Source organism: Cyrtonyx montezumae, unplaced genomic scaffold (assembly GCF_038088225.1).
Source record: "Cyrtonyx montezumae isolate F1298 unplaced genomic scaffold, pur_monq_1.0 scaffold_1, whole genome shotgun sequence".
Taxonomy (NCBI): domain Eukaryota; kingdom Metazoa; phylum Chordata; class Aves; order Galliformes; family Odontophoridae; genus Cyrtonyx; species Cyrtonyx montezumae.
This window is the reverse complement of record NW_027071825.1, coordinates 20,913,095-20,929,198: the sequence shown is the minus strand read 5'-3', so window position 1 is coordinate 20,929,198 and position 16,104 is coordinate 20,913,095. Positions and strand designations below refer to the sequence as shown.

At 37.9% G+C, this 16,104-nt stretch overlaps 1 protein-coding gene across 1 annotated transcript; it reads right to left on the bottom strand.

The window, feature by feature from the left end:
• Nucleotides 1-2,486: 2,486 nt before the first annotated feature.
• Nucleotides 2,487-16,056, bottom strand: ZBTB41 (zinc finger and BTB domain containing 41). The gene is made up of 11 exons (XM_065743153.1): nt 15,995-16,056; nt 14,244-15,473; nt 13,058-13,265; nt 12,309-12,378; nt 10,147-10,294; nt 9,357-9,486; nt 7,453-7,548; nt 6,783-6,889; nt 5,255-5,360; nt 4,111-4,199; nt 2,487-3,475 (listed from the first exon to the last, which is right to left on the bottom strand). The coding sequence occupies exons 2-11, from the start codon at nt 15,355-15,357 to the stop codon at nt 2,832-2,834; spliced, it is 2,712 nt and encodes a 903-aa protein (XP_065599225.1). The 5' UTR covers nt 15,358-15,473; nt 15,995-16,056; the 3' UTR covers nt 2,487-2,831.
• Between the last annotated feature and the right edge of the window lie 48 nt (nt 16,057-16,104).

The following is a 16,104-nucleotide window of genomic DNA, read 5'->3' as shown; positions in this document are numbered from 1 at the left end:
CAACCCCAGAACTCTTCAAAGGAACTGTATGCCACTATAGATCAGCTACTTTCACCCACCAAATGAAGCACCAGTCCATGAAAATTTACGTAGCTTACAGATGAATAGATGTAAAGCCATAAGAGTGATAGCTCACGATATTAAAAATAAAAACTATGTAACTAGCACGTAAGCTTTCCTACTTTTTTTCCACTGTCAACTGGCAATGATCAGCCTGACCAGCAGGTTAAAACATTAACTATTCTGATAATCTGCAAATAAAAGAATGTCAAAGAACTACCACACTTTTTTTTCCAGGAATGACTAGTAATTCTGGCCATCTGAACAGTGAAGACAGAACCCATTTTTTCCTGAAAAAAAAAAATAGTCCATTTTACAGTCTGTTCCTTGTTGGGCATCCAGAGAACACAAAGCCCTTCAGAAGATATTGACCTTAACTCTTTCTGAATAATCAACTAAGTACAGAAACCGCCATTATTCAGAATATACGTAAAAGGCACAATCACAAAAAAAATTAAAAGGACATTATCAAGTAAGTGTGCTCTAAATTCCCCTCTAGTATTTTACTAGAGTGCCTTGTAAAAGGACTGGAAAAAGAAAAGGCTTCAAAAGAAAAAAATAAAATTAGCAACTAATTTTAAGTCATTGTTTTACCAAAATCTTACGATACCTACTCTATTGTAGGCCAAAAGAGACAAGAAATAATGGGCTTCTTTTCTGGGGACAACACCGACCCCACTGATGTCAGTTTACTTTTAATCATACAATTACAAACAATGGAACTCATGTATCACATGAAGTGGTAATATGACACGTACATATTAACCTGAAAACTACAGATAAAACAGCAGTTTTCAAGTCATGGAGTGTAAAGAGGACAAATGGTTTGTTATGAAAGGAGATAAAGGTGACGTTAGAAAGCAGGAAGGATAGTACTTGACAGTGTCCTTTCAGAAGGTGGCATTCAAAGGCCTCATTATTGCTGTATATTTGCTAGTATTCAGCTTCTTACCAGATATATTTACAGCATGTCAGTCTGAACATTCCCAGAGCACAGCTCTAAATTGTACTTTAGAGATATAAACATAGAACAGTTAAACACATGTAGTCCTGTTTCAAAAACTGAACTTTAAATTTTAGGACTTTTATTGTGCTTCTTTGGCTAAGTCCTACTTAAATATCAGTAACACTTAAAATACTATAACTCTGCCACTACTTAACAGCTAACAGAAATCTTTGGTGTGTTAAGAATACAACAGGGCACAAGCTTCAAAGTATGAACATTCAGGCAGCTCTGGCTCCTCTCCTGCAAACTGCTGAACACTGAAGTAAATGGGAATCAAAAGAATCTCACACCAAAGTATTTAAAAAGGATTTGAAAGGTTCAGTGTTAAGAGTTTACAGAACAGGGATGATAAAAGAGCTTCTCAACACAGATTGGTTGTGTTCAGGTCACTGGATAAATTCAGCAGTTACAGTAACACATAGAGATCCAGTTTCCCACTTGATAGATACTTTAATATAATAATTTAATAATAGCAGATTTCTGGGGAGACTGAGGAAAAATTTTACTTCAGACTGTAATTCTTGTGAGGAATAATGAAGGTTATAAAATGATATCCAATATCTTCTTTGGCATAATTTTCACAATACAAACAAAGAAGATTAACTTTTAAATTAGGTTTAAAATAGAAAGCTTAATGATCTTAAATTATACTAGATTTCCTGGTAGATTACATTAAAATTTACAGTTCAAAATAGTTTTGTTTTTTACCCTTACTTCTAAACAAATAGCTAAAAATAACTAAAGCCACGGAATAAATACTCTCTAGAGATTGACTTTGCTTTATAAACAACACCAGATAGTGAAAATAAAATCACTAGCAACTTGCATAAGATATATAATTAGTGATTATTTCTTTTTTAAGAAAACAGTTGTGTGGTATTATGGAAATATCTGCCTTGAAATTTCTTCATCACAGGTAATCTGAAAATGAACTTGCTACAACTGATGCTCTAGCAAGGATAAATCATGCCAATTCCTTATGAGTGTTCATAGGCTACATGACATCTCTTTCAAAGAGTGCGGGACACAAACATGACTGAAAAGGAAAAGCTGATACTAAAATTGTATAGGGCTAGCCACAGAAAATTCAACAACAGTTTTATCTAAACCTTCACACATAAGTCAATATTAAGACCAAGGAAAAAGTAACAGACCAAACACAGGTAGCCTAATTATTCTTCTGGTATTCTTTACAGTTCTGTTTTGTGTTCATGATATCGAAGTCACCTTTCAGAATTATCTAGTTCCCATGCCCACTAACTCAGCTCCAGAGGCTTTAGAAACTTAAGAACTCTCCAAAGATGCCTGAGGATTCAATTTTAATTTATACATAAAACATAATTTGAAGTTCGTGTTTTGTATTACTGCCTACGCTTACCATTTCTAATGAATTTGATACAGTCCTTTCTCTTCCAGCACGCTTTCTATTACACTTTTAACATTAACTCAGTGAGACGCTGAAAGGCAAAAAAAATAAATTTAAATTAATAGCCAGATACGTAATTACATTTTCTCAGCAACTATCCTTAAGATATTTCAGAGCATAATTTTAGAAGACCATCTATAATATTTTATAAATTCTTAAAATCACAAGAAACACTCTGTGTACATCAGTGTGCCTATATGTTCAAATATGTAAACAAACCTGTTTTTCCAAAAACTATGCAGAAGACTCACGAGTCCAAATAAAATATAAATCTCAACTGCCATATCAGCCTCCTGTTGGCTAATGGCTTAGTAAATTAGGTGGAATGTTATTCTCTGATCATGAATGTTCGTTGTTTGAAATGTTCTGTACAGTAGGAGCAGTATCCAGCCCCAGTAAAGTTCCAAGATATGACTGGTCTCTAGGATCCAACATTTGCTCAGGCCTTACAGGATGAACAATATTTGCAGGTTGTGGAGTAAGAGTATATTTCTCTAGAAACGATAGATCTGTTGCACGTTGATATTCTGCCTGCTCATGCTGAGGAGGAAGAATGCCATGTGACTGAGTAGTGTGCTGTACAAGATCAGCTTGAGGATCAGACATCGGAACCGGTACCAGAGTCACCGGCACACATACTTCCGTAGGTACATTCTGTAACAAAGTTTTGGCTTCTGACTGATATGTTTTGGACTGTTCCACATATTGTTTAGCTTCAGTTTGATAAACTTTGTCATCAGAAGCGTACTGTACTGGTAAGGAGACAAGTTTTTCCTCTGAAGAAGATGTCAGTGTCTCCTCTGCAGCCTTTGTTCCATGAACGTGATCGATATGATATTTCAGCTTATCTTTCCGTTTGAATGTTGCATTGCAGTGTTGGCAATTAAATGGTCGAGCATCTGAATGAATAACCATGTGCTTTGTTAATGTCTTCTTAATTCTAAAAGACTGATTACAGATTTGACATTTGTATGGTTTCTCACCTATAAAGAAGCAGAGAAAAGATGTAAGGATAATTTATTCTGAGTGACACCTTACACATAAAAAGACAAACCGCACGTGGCACGGGAACCCAGCATGAAATGAATGTGTTGAAAACAAAGAGCATATGTTCAGCAACAATTTAGGAATCAAGGGAACCCGTGAAAATTTAAAGTTTATACTGGCAAACCCTGCTCCCAATATTTGGTATTTCTGTCATAAAGATAAGCACAATACAAAACAAACTAAAAGGAAACCAAAGAGTCTTTCAACAGTTACAACACCACTGTTAAATAAGCTCAGTTTGCACTTCACATTTGGAAAGGACAATGACTTTCTCTGAAGACATAAACCTTTCCAAACAGTCCTTGTTCAGACTACCAGCTGAAAGACAGTATTCTCTGTACCACTAAACCGATTAAGTGGTCTGAGTGCAGCGACACACCACAACTCTACGCTGAGGATTCTCAACATTTCAAGTTTTGCACACTCAGAAGGCAGTACTCAGGAAGAGCCAACACACAACTAAGAGTAAGTCTGGCAGCATCCTGCTACTTTTACTACAACAGCAGTAAATTAAGTAACACTATCCAATTTTAAGTAAAAAAAAAAAGTCCCAAGCATTTTTTTCTTTTACCTGAATGTGTCCTAAAATGCATTTCCAAACTTGACTTCCCTTTAAAAACTTTCTTACAGACTTCACACTGGTGAAATGTTGCTTTATATCTTTAAAGAAGAAAAGACATTTCATGTTAGATAGCTTTACTGTTAGTTATTCTGGAAAAAAACTACGTGCACAGTCCTTTCTAAAGTCTATAAATGAAAACAGCTGAAAACCCAAGTTTGCAAGCTTCCTCACTTATACTGGTATTTTCCATCGTCTGCATAACAATAAAGCCAATTAGTTCTTCCAAACTAAAATTATCTGCTGGGACTGACAACTAACATTCAAGGAGCAAAGACTATTAAAACTTCCTTCCTTTTCCCAAATATATCCTTCAGTAACATTTTTTACTAACACCCACAGGAGGCTTTAACTCCATTACAGTTATGCCATAAATTAAGTATCAGGAATGGTTAGCTTACTGGCTACCAACAAAAGCAAAAAAAGACAAAAAAAACTCCCCACAATAAAAGCATAACATAAAAGGACAATATACTATGCTTCCAACACAGACAAGTTACTAATGGCTTCTATACAATGTTGAGTACAAGCAGTGGAAATACATTATTTGGAAAAGAACTTCTCAGTTTATCTGAAAACCTCTGAAAGGTTCACTTTTGGAACTCAATGATTTAAAAACCCTGCTGCACTTCAAATGTACAGACATATCTAGGTTTTCAAAGTATTTACCTCCTTTCAGAATAAACTATCTACTTCCAGATTCTTAGAAGGTGAGAGTGGAAGAATTATTACAGTGCTTAAATAATGACTAATAATTCAGTCTTAATTAGTGTTTAATGATAATAAGATATATTAAAACTAACTATTCATAAAGAACACAGAGACAACTATTATTTGATAGTCTTCTATGGGATTATAATTTTTTTATTATTATTATTTTTTTACTTTATTACAATACAAAGAAAAGAACTTGCTTCAACTGCAAAGGCAATTTTCTGATGTCCATTTCAAACCTAAAGGTATCTTTACCAAGGACAAAAGCAATGGATGTGACAGACACACAGATGACTGCAATTCTGCATGAACACATAAGTCTTAACAAAATCAGTTACATTACAGATGTGTTTCTGCAGTTAATAGGACTCCCAACACTTACTTCTGCCAAATCTTTTCTCCTAGGTGAACACTTTTATAATGAACAGTGAGGTGATCTCTACGGCCAAAACATTTTCCACATTCTTCACACTGATGTGCTTTTTCACCTTGGAAGGCAAAATTCATTACATTTTGGTTAAATCTTTGTGAACTTATTAACTGTCTAAGAGTTGTCACTGTAACAAATAGACTAGATTCACATCAAGCTCCTCCACACCTTACTAAGTTTTTATACCAAAGGATTCTCTGTTCTCAAAAAAAAAAAAAAGGAAAAAAAAGTAGGGCACTTCTATCAGAGCACTGATTTTTCAGCATTTCTTCTTCATGAGTATAACTGATCTTATCCTCATCCCCAAATATAAATTCCTTTTGATGAGTTACAGGTACAAGAGGTACAAATGAATGACTAGAAATCTACTCTCTTCCTTACAATCTGAAACGTGGTATATTCAATAATTCAGAAGGTATAAAATAAAAGCTTACTTAACATACCAATTATTTTCAGCCACTAATTTTCAGAACTTAGAATTGCTTCACAGCATTTATCTTATTATCCTGTTTTACATAGTTACCTCTTTCTTTTATTCTGCTGCTTAAAAGTATCTTGATTCTTTTTAGTCATCTTGAGATCTTCCAAATAGTGGCAGAATGTTTCTTCTCATGTAAGTAGGAGGAGTGTGGACAGTCAAAGAATGTAACTTTCTAGAGGGGGAAAAAGCAAATAGAGTAGAAAAGAGGATTTTTTTTTTGTTCTTGAGTTTTCAAAAAGATTTCTTTATTTTATAGCAGACATGATTTTGAACACTAAAAAAAGAAGCTGTCCTTCAAAGTAAAGGCTCAGGAAGCTTGGACTCTGATCACTTTCCTATCTTCATGCTGCCTAAAAAGTGTTTTGCCTAGAAGAAGGCAGTGCTCCCTCTGGGCCCTATTTTAAGAAAGTCCCTGATGAACCTCTGCTCTACCAGGACATTTCGTAACCTTTCCAGACTCAGTGCAATAGGAAAATGTTTTTATAATTTTTTTTTCTTCGTTTTGATAACCTCTATCTGTCTGATCTCAGGGCTGACAAGCACCATTTTCCTTTCTTCTTCCTTCTCCGTAACAGAGAACTTTAGAAACACCTCTTTGATGCTCTTACATTAAAGTGATCAGCGTACAAACTATGACAGAGACCGTGACAGCTTCTTCTGTGTTGTGGTATTAAAGTTTCACAACATTGCTATTAAAAAAAGAAATCTGAACTCATTAAAAAAAAATCCTCCTTTTTCACTTTTGCTTTTTTTATTATATTTTAAAGGAATTTGCTGTTACATGTTTTTGACTGTCCCTTGGCTTTCTAGGTTAACATGGAGGAAACATTTAGCATATAAACTTTGAAAACATGTAAGCGTAACCCTACTGAAGCAAACCTTAACAGTACTTGGCCAAAACCATCACACAGATAAACACTGAAGAAAATTTGTAATACATTTATTTGATCTTGCAGCAAAATAGCTGCTTCTGAGACAGTTTTCAAAGAAGATGCCTACCTGAGTGTATTTTTTTGTGCTTTGTCAGATGGTCATGCCGAATAAATGTTTTCCCACACTCTTCACATTCATATCTCTTGTCATCATGATGGACTCTAAGATGAAGCCTGTGTTAGAACGGAGACAAATTTACTTCCATAGCACCGCTCAAGATTAGCAAATTTATAATCAAACGGCCACAAACACAATTTTGTTACTATAATCTGTACTGCTACTTCAATGCAGAATATCAGAAATTCATTCTTTAAAGCTTCTCATAAACATCAGGAGATAACATTTAGCTGAAATATTCTTAATGCTCCAAAAATCAACAGAGGACAGAGCTAAACTCTCACACCTGAAATTAATTTAACACAATATTTTAGTCCTTCACTTAAGTTTCTCTCTGATTAACAAAGATTCAACTGTTTTCACAAGTGAAAGAAACTCAACTTAGATGCAAAACTGCTATGGGATTCTGTGTTGAAACCGATAATACATTTTGTATTAATTAAAATGAAAGATTTATCACAGATTTTTAATATATATTCAAAATTTAAGCATGATTAAAACATCTACTAACGTTCTCAGTTAGAATGCATCAAAACACAGAGATTACAAAGTATTGTTGACAAAGTGAATAAACCACCAAATGAGACACTTCAGCACTGTATCCAACAAAAATCTGTACCTGTAAGAGCTTCCATGACGAAAACTCTGCCCACAAATGCTGCAAAGATGAGGCTTCTCTCCACTGTGAATTCTCATGTGCTCTTTCAAAGTTGTTCTGTTTTAAAAAGGCAGTGAAATTCAATTTTAAGCAAGTCACTGCCACTTGGAAGTAAAACAGACCATCATTTTCTCAGTTTGATTCTGACAGATCACAACGTATCCAAATAACTATCTCAATTTATGCAGATATACACATTATACATTCAAAGGTATGTAACCTTTGAATACAAAGGTATGTAACCTCCCAACCATCTAAAATTTACTGAACCAGCTGAGTCTGGACACAATAGGACCAAAGAAACAAAACATCATACCAACATACATGTGGTCAACGCATCGTAAAGAAGAAAATATCAACTTTGACAGTATCTTCTACGTAACATATCACTACATATTTCTAAATTTTACTGTCAAAATGGAAGGAAATCCAGACTGTGGAAGTCCATTCACTTAATTCCTCACAGAGCTTGTTAAATATATGGAGCTACTTTGTGTATGTCGGTAAGACTATAGGTCTGCAAGTTTATTTTACTACTGCCTTTGCAGTAGTATGTGCATGCCAGTAGCAATCCTTCTCAGAGGAACTGGAAAATCAAATTCAATGTTTACAGAACTGGTATGTGCATGAGCTAAGTAAAAAAGAAACTCTTCCATCTATTACCTGTTCCTATTAAAAATATTATCATTCAAGGATACTCTATGTTCTACACACACAAAAGCGTTATCTCTAATTAAAGCAGTCATGTTTCAATATTCAACTGCATTGCACAACTTACAACTTGAAATGTATAAATATATATTGACTTTTTTTTTTTTTTAAATCAACTCTTGCAGTTCAAAGTGAACTTTACAGAGCTGTAAGACTGTCTTTGACTGTTTGTTCACTGTTTCATTACTGCATTGGTATGTTTTAACACACCTATACCATACTGATCAAACTACTAGAAAACACCAAAATCTATTAGGGACACATCTGCTTGTAATTACTCCAGGCAACTTCACCAGACACCAAGATACAAAATAAGAAAACAGGCTGCAATACAGATAAACTCAGATCTTCTCAACAGAAGATTCTCTATGAATAATTCTCTATGGAATACTCACTAGAATCTTAGTCATTCACTGACACGAATCTCACCTCTTTCAAATGGAAAAAAATATTAGCTGTTTCAGAACCCAAATAAGTCACTATTTGGAAACCTTTAAGGACATCCTCTCATAGAGCACTGCACTAATTAATACCTGCACTAAAGCAACGCTAATAACTACTGTAAATTTACATTTTTTAATTCACAAACCTGGAATAGAGATGTGTATGTTTAATTTCAAGTTTCCTAGAAGAAGCTTGCCACTGAGGGACTGAGCTGCATTTAAAAGTTTACAGCATTTGCTACTAAATGCTACTTATGCACGTGGACAAAAACAGCATTTATGAGTCAACATTTGGAACTTCAGTTCTTCAAACAGCCAAATTAACAACATTCTTCTCCATGCAGAGAAACATTCGTTTTACAGTTTATTATTCCCTTCTTAGCTGTTCTCACCGGTGTCTCTCATCCTCCTATCCTCGTGTATTTACCAAGATATCCATGGAAGAAAAATCCCAAACAAATGCAAATGTTCAGCCAAATACAGGAACCCTAACTAAAGTGAATGAGAGGTAAGACATCGTTAATAAAATTCTGCCTCATAACTACATACAGTCACCAGAAAATTGTGTGCTACCTGTGCCTCTTACACTAGTTTCTGATTCACTAGCCCTCTGAAAAGGTTTCCTCTGCATTAAAAATTCAAATCTAGTACACAGAATCACGCTAAGTACTTCTGTAATGCTGAAGCTCAAGCAGTCGTGCACCTCCTTACCGTTCCCTAACAGATTTTCCACAGATGAAACACGTCCATTTCCTCTTTCCTCCATGAGTACATTCTATGTGGCGTTTCAGATTTCCTGTATCGTTAAACTGCCGCCCACAAATGTCACAGGGAAAAGGCCCTACAGGTAAACAGACACATGCAGTATTATTAACTGTCAATTAAACCGGACGACAAACACACATCAGTGACTTGTAAAAGCCCTGATCAATCTACAAAACATAGAAGAAAAAAATATTTTAATAAATGATTGATGTTTAGTACAGTCAGTATAGATTAATTAAACTTCCTTCAATTTCCCCTTAATTTATTCCTAACACCGATTATTTTGACAAGTAACGTGACTGCAAAGCAAAAATTAGAATTATCAGTCAAAATAATGAAATCCTCTTCAACTGTTCCAGAAGCCAAATTCCCATTGCCATCAGCAGCCTATTCCCTAGCTCCTAACTTGAGTCAGTACCTGGTAGTAAGAGAAAGTTTCTCTGGAAAACTTCAGGGAGAATCTGACCCAACAGCTGAGAACCACCATACACAAAACACTTATAAAACAGAAGTAAATTCTCACCCCAACCCCCTCCCCATCTTTTTTATTTAAGTAAATATGATACAATGTCTTAAAAAGACAGCTGAACAGAAAGTTAAAAAATCAAATCCAAAAGAGAAGGAATTGGGAAAGAAGGGGTGGATGAGTTAGAAACCAAACTGATCAGGACATACAGCGGTGGAGGAAGTTTTACTTTAAATCTATTGTTTACATGTCAGAAGGAGGTTTCTATACCGAGATGGAATTTCTCTTGATGTTTCAGTCTTGCAAATCGGGACTTAAAGTGCTCTTCACAGTAGGTACACTTAAATGGTTTATCCTGAGAGTGAAGGATCATATGCTCTTCTAAATGAGGTCTGCGAGTGAAGGACTTCTTACAAATCTAAAACGAAAATATATTTTGTCAAAAACACTTCATTTTTTCCTTAGCAGTTTACTTCACCTGCTCTCTACAGAGAGAAACCTGAGCCTACATAAATCCTCATGTATTACACTATGCAAATTAGGATGTAGATTAAATCCAGTCAAACACTCTGGCATCCTGTAAACAGCTACACGCTCTATCCTCCCTTCTTTCTACCAACTCTGATGCTTAGCAGGCTCTTCCTGAAAAGAAATTAACCCAACTCTATATGTACATATGCAAACAGCTCAGGTTTGTTTTCAGACAGTAAAACACACACCTCTGTGGGACAGTGAAAAAAGCTTCTTCTGCCATATAAGCCACTGCAGAATTAGTGTCATACCTGTCACTTATTTCCACTGGGAAGTTGCCTGATAGCATGCCTTTAAAGAGCAAACGCAAATGCCAATGAAGTAATGTAACCCCAAAATATATATGAGATAGAGAATATTTCCAACTTTCAAATAATCAAAGTCTAAAGGACTAAGAATTATTAGCTGTTATTAACCCCAAGGATCATCAAGTTCCAACCCCCTGCCGCAGGCAGGGCCACCAACCTCCAAGTCTGCTACTAGATCAGGCTGCACAGGGCTTCATCCAACCTGGTCTTGAACACCTCCAGGGACAGAGCATCCACAGCCTCTCTGGGCAGCCTGCTCCAGCACCTCACCACGCTGTCTGTGAAGAATTCCCCAACATCCAATCTGAACCTTCCCTCTTTGAACTTAAAAACATTCCCCCTTGTCCTATCACTGTCTACCCTTGCAAAAAGTTGATTCCTCTCCTTTTTATAATCCCCTTTTAAATACTGGAAGGCAGCTATAAGGTCTCCTCACAACATTCTCTTCTCCCAGGCTGAACACGCTCAGTTCCCTCAGCCTGTCTTTGTAGGAGAGGTGCTCCAGCCCTCTGATCAGCCCCACGGCCTTCCTCTGGATCCTCTCCAACAGCTCCACATCTTTCCTGTACTGGGGGCCCCAGACCTGGATACAGCACTCCAGACAAGGCCTCATGATGGCAGAGCAGAAAGGGCCAGTCACCTCCCTGTACATAGTTGTATGATTAATTCCAGCTCTTAAAATGTTTCTGATTTAGTAGCAAATGGAATCTGTAGTACATTCATACAACATAACTTCATCTGGAAGAGAACACCCTTAGGCAGCCATGCAGTACCTCCAACCATGCTGCAATCACCAACACAGTGAACACTACTGATCCCTACGGTTGATATCTCCCAACCTCCTCCTGTACGTTTATAAGCCAAAGTTCATAAACAAAGCAAGACTAGCAATTATATCATGTTACAGCACCTACTATTAGACATATAGGCGTATGTAGCAGTTAGCTAAACAAAACAACTAGCCTGACCAAAAAGCAATGCATACCACTTACTATAAGAACAGAAAAAAAACACATTTTAAAACCTCGAAACATTATTTGGCAGCAGACAGATAATGAAATCCTGCACTTTTCTTTTCACAGTCAGTATAATTTCACACACACGCATTTGCAGAAAACAATGGATTCTGTGATTTTAAATCTAGAGATAGATTTCATACAAATTTACAGTTCTGCTGACATACACACGCAGCTAAATGAGAAAACATCTCATACTTAACATACACTTCCAAAGCATTTCCAAAGCATACACTTTATGGTCAGTGCTTGAAGTGCATAATTCATAGAAGAACAAATACTCCATTGTTGAAATATTCATAATATCTGCAAATTGATGTACTTCCACAAAAGTAATAGCTGATCACATGAAAAAACAGGCCCTTCTAACTGTTTTAGTTGGTGCTCTACTTAGTCACCAACTGAACACAGAGAATGAAATTCAGCCTCTATATCCACGCATAAAGAAGAAATTCATACTTAGAAAGCTTGCTGAAATTTCAGAGTAACATATACCTTATTTTCTCTTTAGCATTCAGATCACAAAACAACTTAGTATCTGTATGAAAAAAGCACATCTAACTGAAGCACTACTTACATCGCATTTCCAACCTTCGCTCTTTGTCTTTTTAATAGAAAGAAATTCTTGTACATTCTCTGGATGAAACCTAGGGGAAGGAGGCAGCAGAAAGCATTAACTTTCTGAGATGAAGATCACCCAAATACTAAATATCAATTTTTAAACTCTGTATGCCACAGCACAACAGGACACTCATAATTAAGCAGTTCTAAAGGCACAAGTAACTGAAAAACCAAGTTGACTATAGACTCCTTCAGAACCTCACATGACAGTAGGTGAGAAAAAGGACTGTTTAAATTAGAACACTTCATAGATACTCACAAAGAAAGAGAAAAAAAGTGATTTGTAAATATGTATGCCTTATAATTTGATCTGTCTAAAAAAAAATTTATTCACCAAAAAAATCTGGAGGGAAAGTGTTCATCCATCTACTATCACCAACAGTATACTATCAACTCAAAACCTATGACCTTTCATTCATCCTTCAAATTAAAACAAAAAAAACGGGTAATTATTAAGATTTGTGTCCTGACTCTAACAGCTAATCTGAGCACTCTTAACATTCATAGAAAAACATGCAGCAGAGCTAGTACAGAACTGCTGTGGAATTGCTGTTCTCGTGCACTCTTCATGGCAAGTTAGTTTGACACTGCTAATCCCTAGGTCCTTTCAAAAGATACTTAAAACCAATAATATAAATAAAGCAAAAAAATGCTGTTTGCATAAACGATTCCTCAGAAACATGAAAGCAATTAGCCCATACTTGCCTCTTCACATGTTTTGCTAACGTCTTCTTGCTTGCGTGCAGCTTATTGCAGTAGGGACACTTGTGTTCCTTTTTATGAAATTCTGTATCACTGGAGTGTTTCTTTCTGTGCACCGTCAGGTTGGACTTTGTTGAATAGCGCTGATGACATATGTCACACTCAAAAGGCTTCTCACCTGTGTGTACACGTGTATGGCTCTCATATTTGCCTACAAAACAACAGAAAAAAAACCTTATTAGTAAAAACGTACCAGATATCCCCTACCATACACATGTTTGGGGTCCAATTCTAAATTCTGAAGTAATTCAGTCAAATGCTTAACGTACTTTCAAATAACAAAACCTGTGGCAATGAAAGCTTATAAAGAAACACTGCAAATAAAGAAATCACTTGACTTAATGTTATTTCTCATGCTTTTTTTAAGCAGAAAACCGAAAATTCTTAGTCAGAAAAGGGTAAAAACAGCCTCTAAAGCACAGATGTTCAAAACACACTATTACAACACTACAACTTTACAAGCTATTTATTTATGCACAACAGCAGTCGTGCGGTTCAATATTTAAAAAAAAGTCTGGCACATTCAGAAATGTTCCTGATTTTCTTTAATTTTAAGACACGGAATTTAAAGCACAGAAGTCCCACTGTTCTAATACTGAACAGCTATCACTACATAACTTGGGATTTGGAAAATTTATTTCACCTCAATTGCAGTATCCCCAACTATAAAATGTGGATAACACTGAAGATAAGACTGTTTATAAACTCAAGTAACCTTTCAAAATGAAAAGTTGTATAGAAAAGTTAAAATAATTCACAAGTATAGTTGTCATGCTATAGTCAAATTAAAAAAAAAAAACAACAGGAAAACAAAACAGTTCTGAGTCATATTAAACAACTTTTTGAACAAGAGCAAGCTAAACACACTGTTCTAAGTGGGAACTAATGCACCCCACAAACCTCTTGCTTTATAAACTTTCAAAATGTTGAAATAAACGATGCAGCTATTATAAGAAAAAAAAAGTCCCAATACTATGGGGAACCGTTTCTTTCCCTGTTACCATGACCCAAGGGGTGTCACCCAAAAATTCTCGCCACCCTCCGAGAAACAGCTCCATTTATCTCCCATACAATGAGCACCACCACATGGAAAAAAGGAAAGGGAGCTACCTCACTTGCTCTTTCTTACCTATTCGATCAAACTTTTTGTCACACTTGGGACACTGCAGCAGTTTTTTGTTACTGCTCTGAACGATGACCGGAGCTAAGCCTTCAGGAATACTCGAGTCAGCCACCTCGGAACCCTCCTCAGTATCGTGCTCTTTTTCACTTTGCTCTTCAGTGTCTGAATCCTCCCCTGACATTTCTTCCTCCTGTCCTTCTTCATCAGCAATGCATTCACTCCCACTGTCTTCAAACTCACTCCTATCAGATGTTTCCTTGTCAGAACTGACTTTTTCCAGATTGCTGTCAGATGCATCATCACTTTCGCTATCACTGTCGTCAAATTTAACTGGACACTTACGGTTTCTCGTGGACCGTCGAGTGGAAAAGCTTGCTTTCTCAACCATTTTTAGCCCATGTTTTCTTTCCAGTGAAAGGGACCTGTGGGCTTTAGCCAAATGATTTTCTAAAGACTTCTTGTAACAGAAACTTCGACCACAGAAAGTGCACTGATGACTGTTCAGCAGTTTACCAGTCAGTTCATTTAGTGTTTCTGCTGGTGTAGGCGTGTCAGTTACCACATCAGACTGTATGCTAGAAACACTTTCATTATTTAGTAACTTCACTGCATCTATAATATCTAAAAATTTGGCCGCTTCCAGCACCAGTGGAATCTCATTTTTATATACAAAGAACTCCGACGTGTACAGAAACTCCAACAAATGCTGAAAGACAGAATGAGTTACGTGATCTAACGTGACGACATCAGTGCTTGGATTCTTGCTTAGACAGGCATGAAAATAACTACTCCCAACAGCCACTACGACTTTGTGAGCACTGAATTCTTTTCCTTCTACGATTATGAGTAAATCACAAAAGGACGGCCGCTTCTGTCTATCATCATTCAGGTACTTCAGCAGGTTTTTGTTGTACTGTAAGGAGCTCAGGAGCTTCCTCTGTTCGGACGAGGGCGAAAGTTCTGGGGCGGACTCAAGCTGACCTGCAGGAGCTATTTCTGCAGACTCTGAGACAACTTCTCGGGCACAGTCGACTACAAGAATCTGATCCGAAGCAACCTTCTCATTGCCAAGGCGAACCTTTTTGTGTACATTTGCAGCGAGCCGTCTCCTTTTCTTCATTGCAGAAGCACAACTTTAAGACCAGGAGCTTCATAGGTGACTGACAAAGAATTCCCGTGCAGACTCGGTTCTGCTCCAGATCTCCTTGAGAAAACAGCAACCAGCAATTTCATAACCTGCAGAAGAATTACGACAACAGCATTTAGCGCTGAGCCGAGATTTGCTCCTTACTGGTGCTTTGTGCCCGCACTTATCCGCCCAGCACTGCCCGCGCTCCGGAGCTGTGGTGCCGCCGTGCCCCTGAGGCCGCCTATTATTAGAACCCGGAGGCGACGCCGGCGCAGCCGTCCCCGCGGCCGCATATAGCCCGTGAAATACTGCGCGACGGCAGCGCGCTATTATTACCGCTCGAAGCGCGCTATTCTTATTACAGCCCCGTCCCCACGCTGTCACTGCCAACGCCAGGCCGCTCCCCGCCTCGCTCGGCCCCGCCCGGCCCGCTGCCTTTGTTCCCCCCCCGGCAGACCCACGGCGGAGCCCCGGCCCGGGCTCCCCGCCCGAAGGACGTCGCGCTCGTGGACGGGAGGGGGAGATTCGGGGGCGCCTCGGGCCCGCCCCCCTCGCCGGCTGCCCCCGACCCCTCCGAGCGGGACACAAAATGGCCGCGCACTCCCCCGCCCGCCGCGGCCTCACGCACCTGCCCGGCGCCGGGCGCTCCGCGGACCCGCTCGGCCGCTGAACGCCGCTGCACTGCACTGCACTGCACCGCCCCGCCCCACCCCGCCCCACGACCGCTTCCGCCGCTTC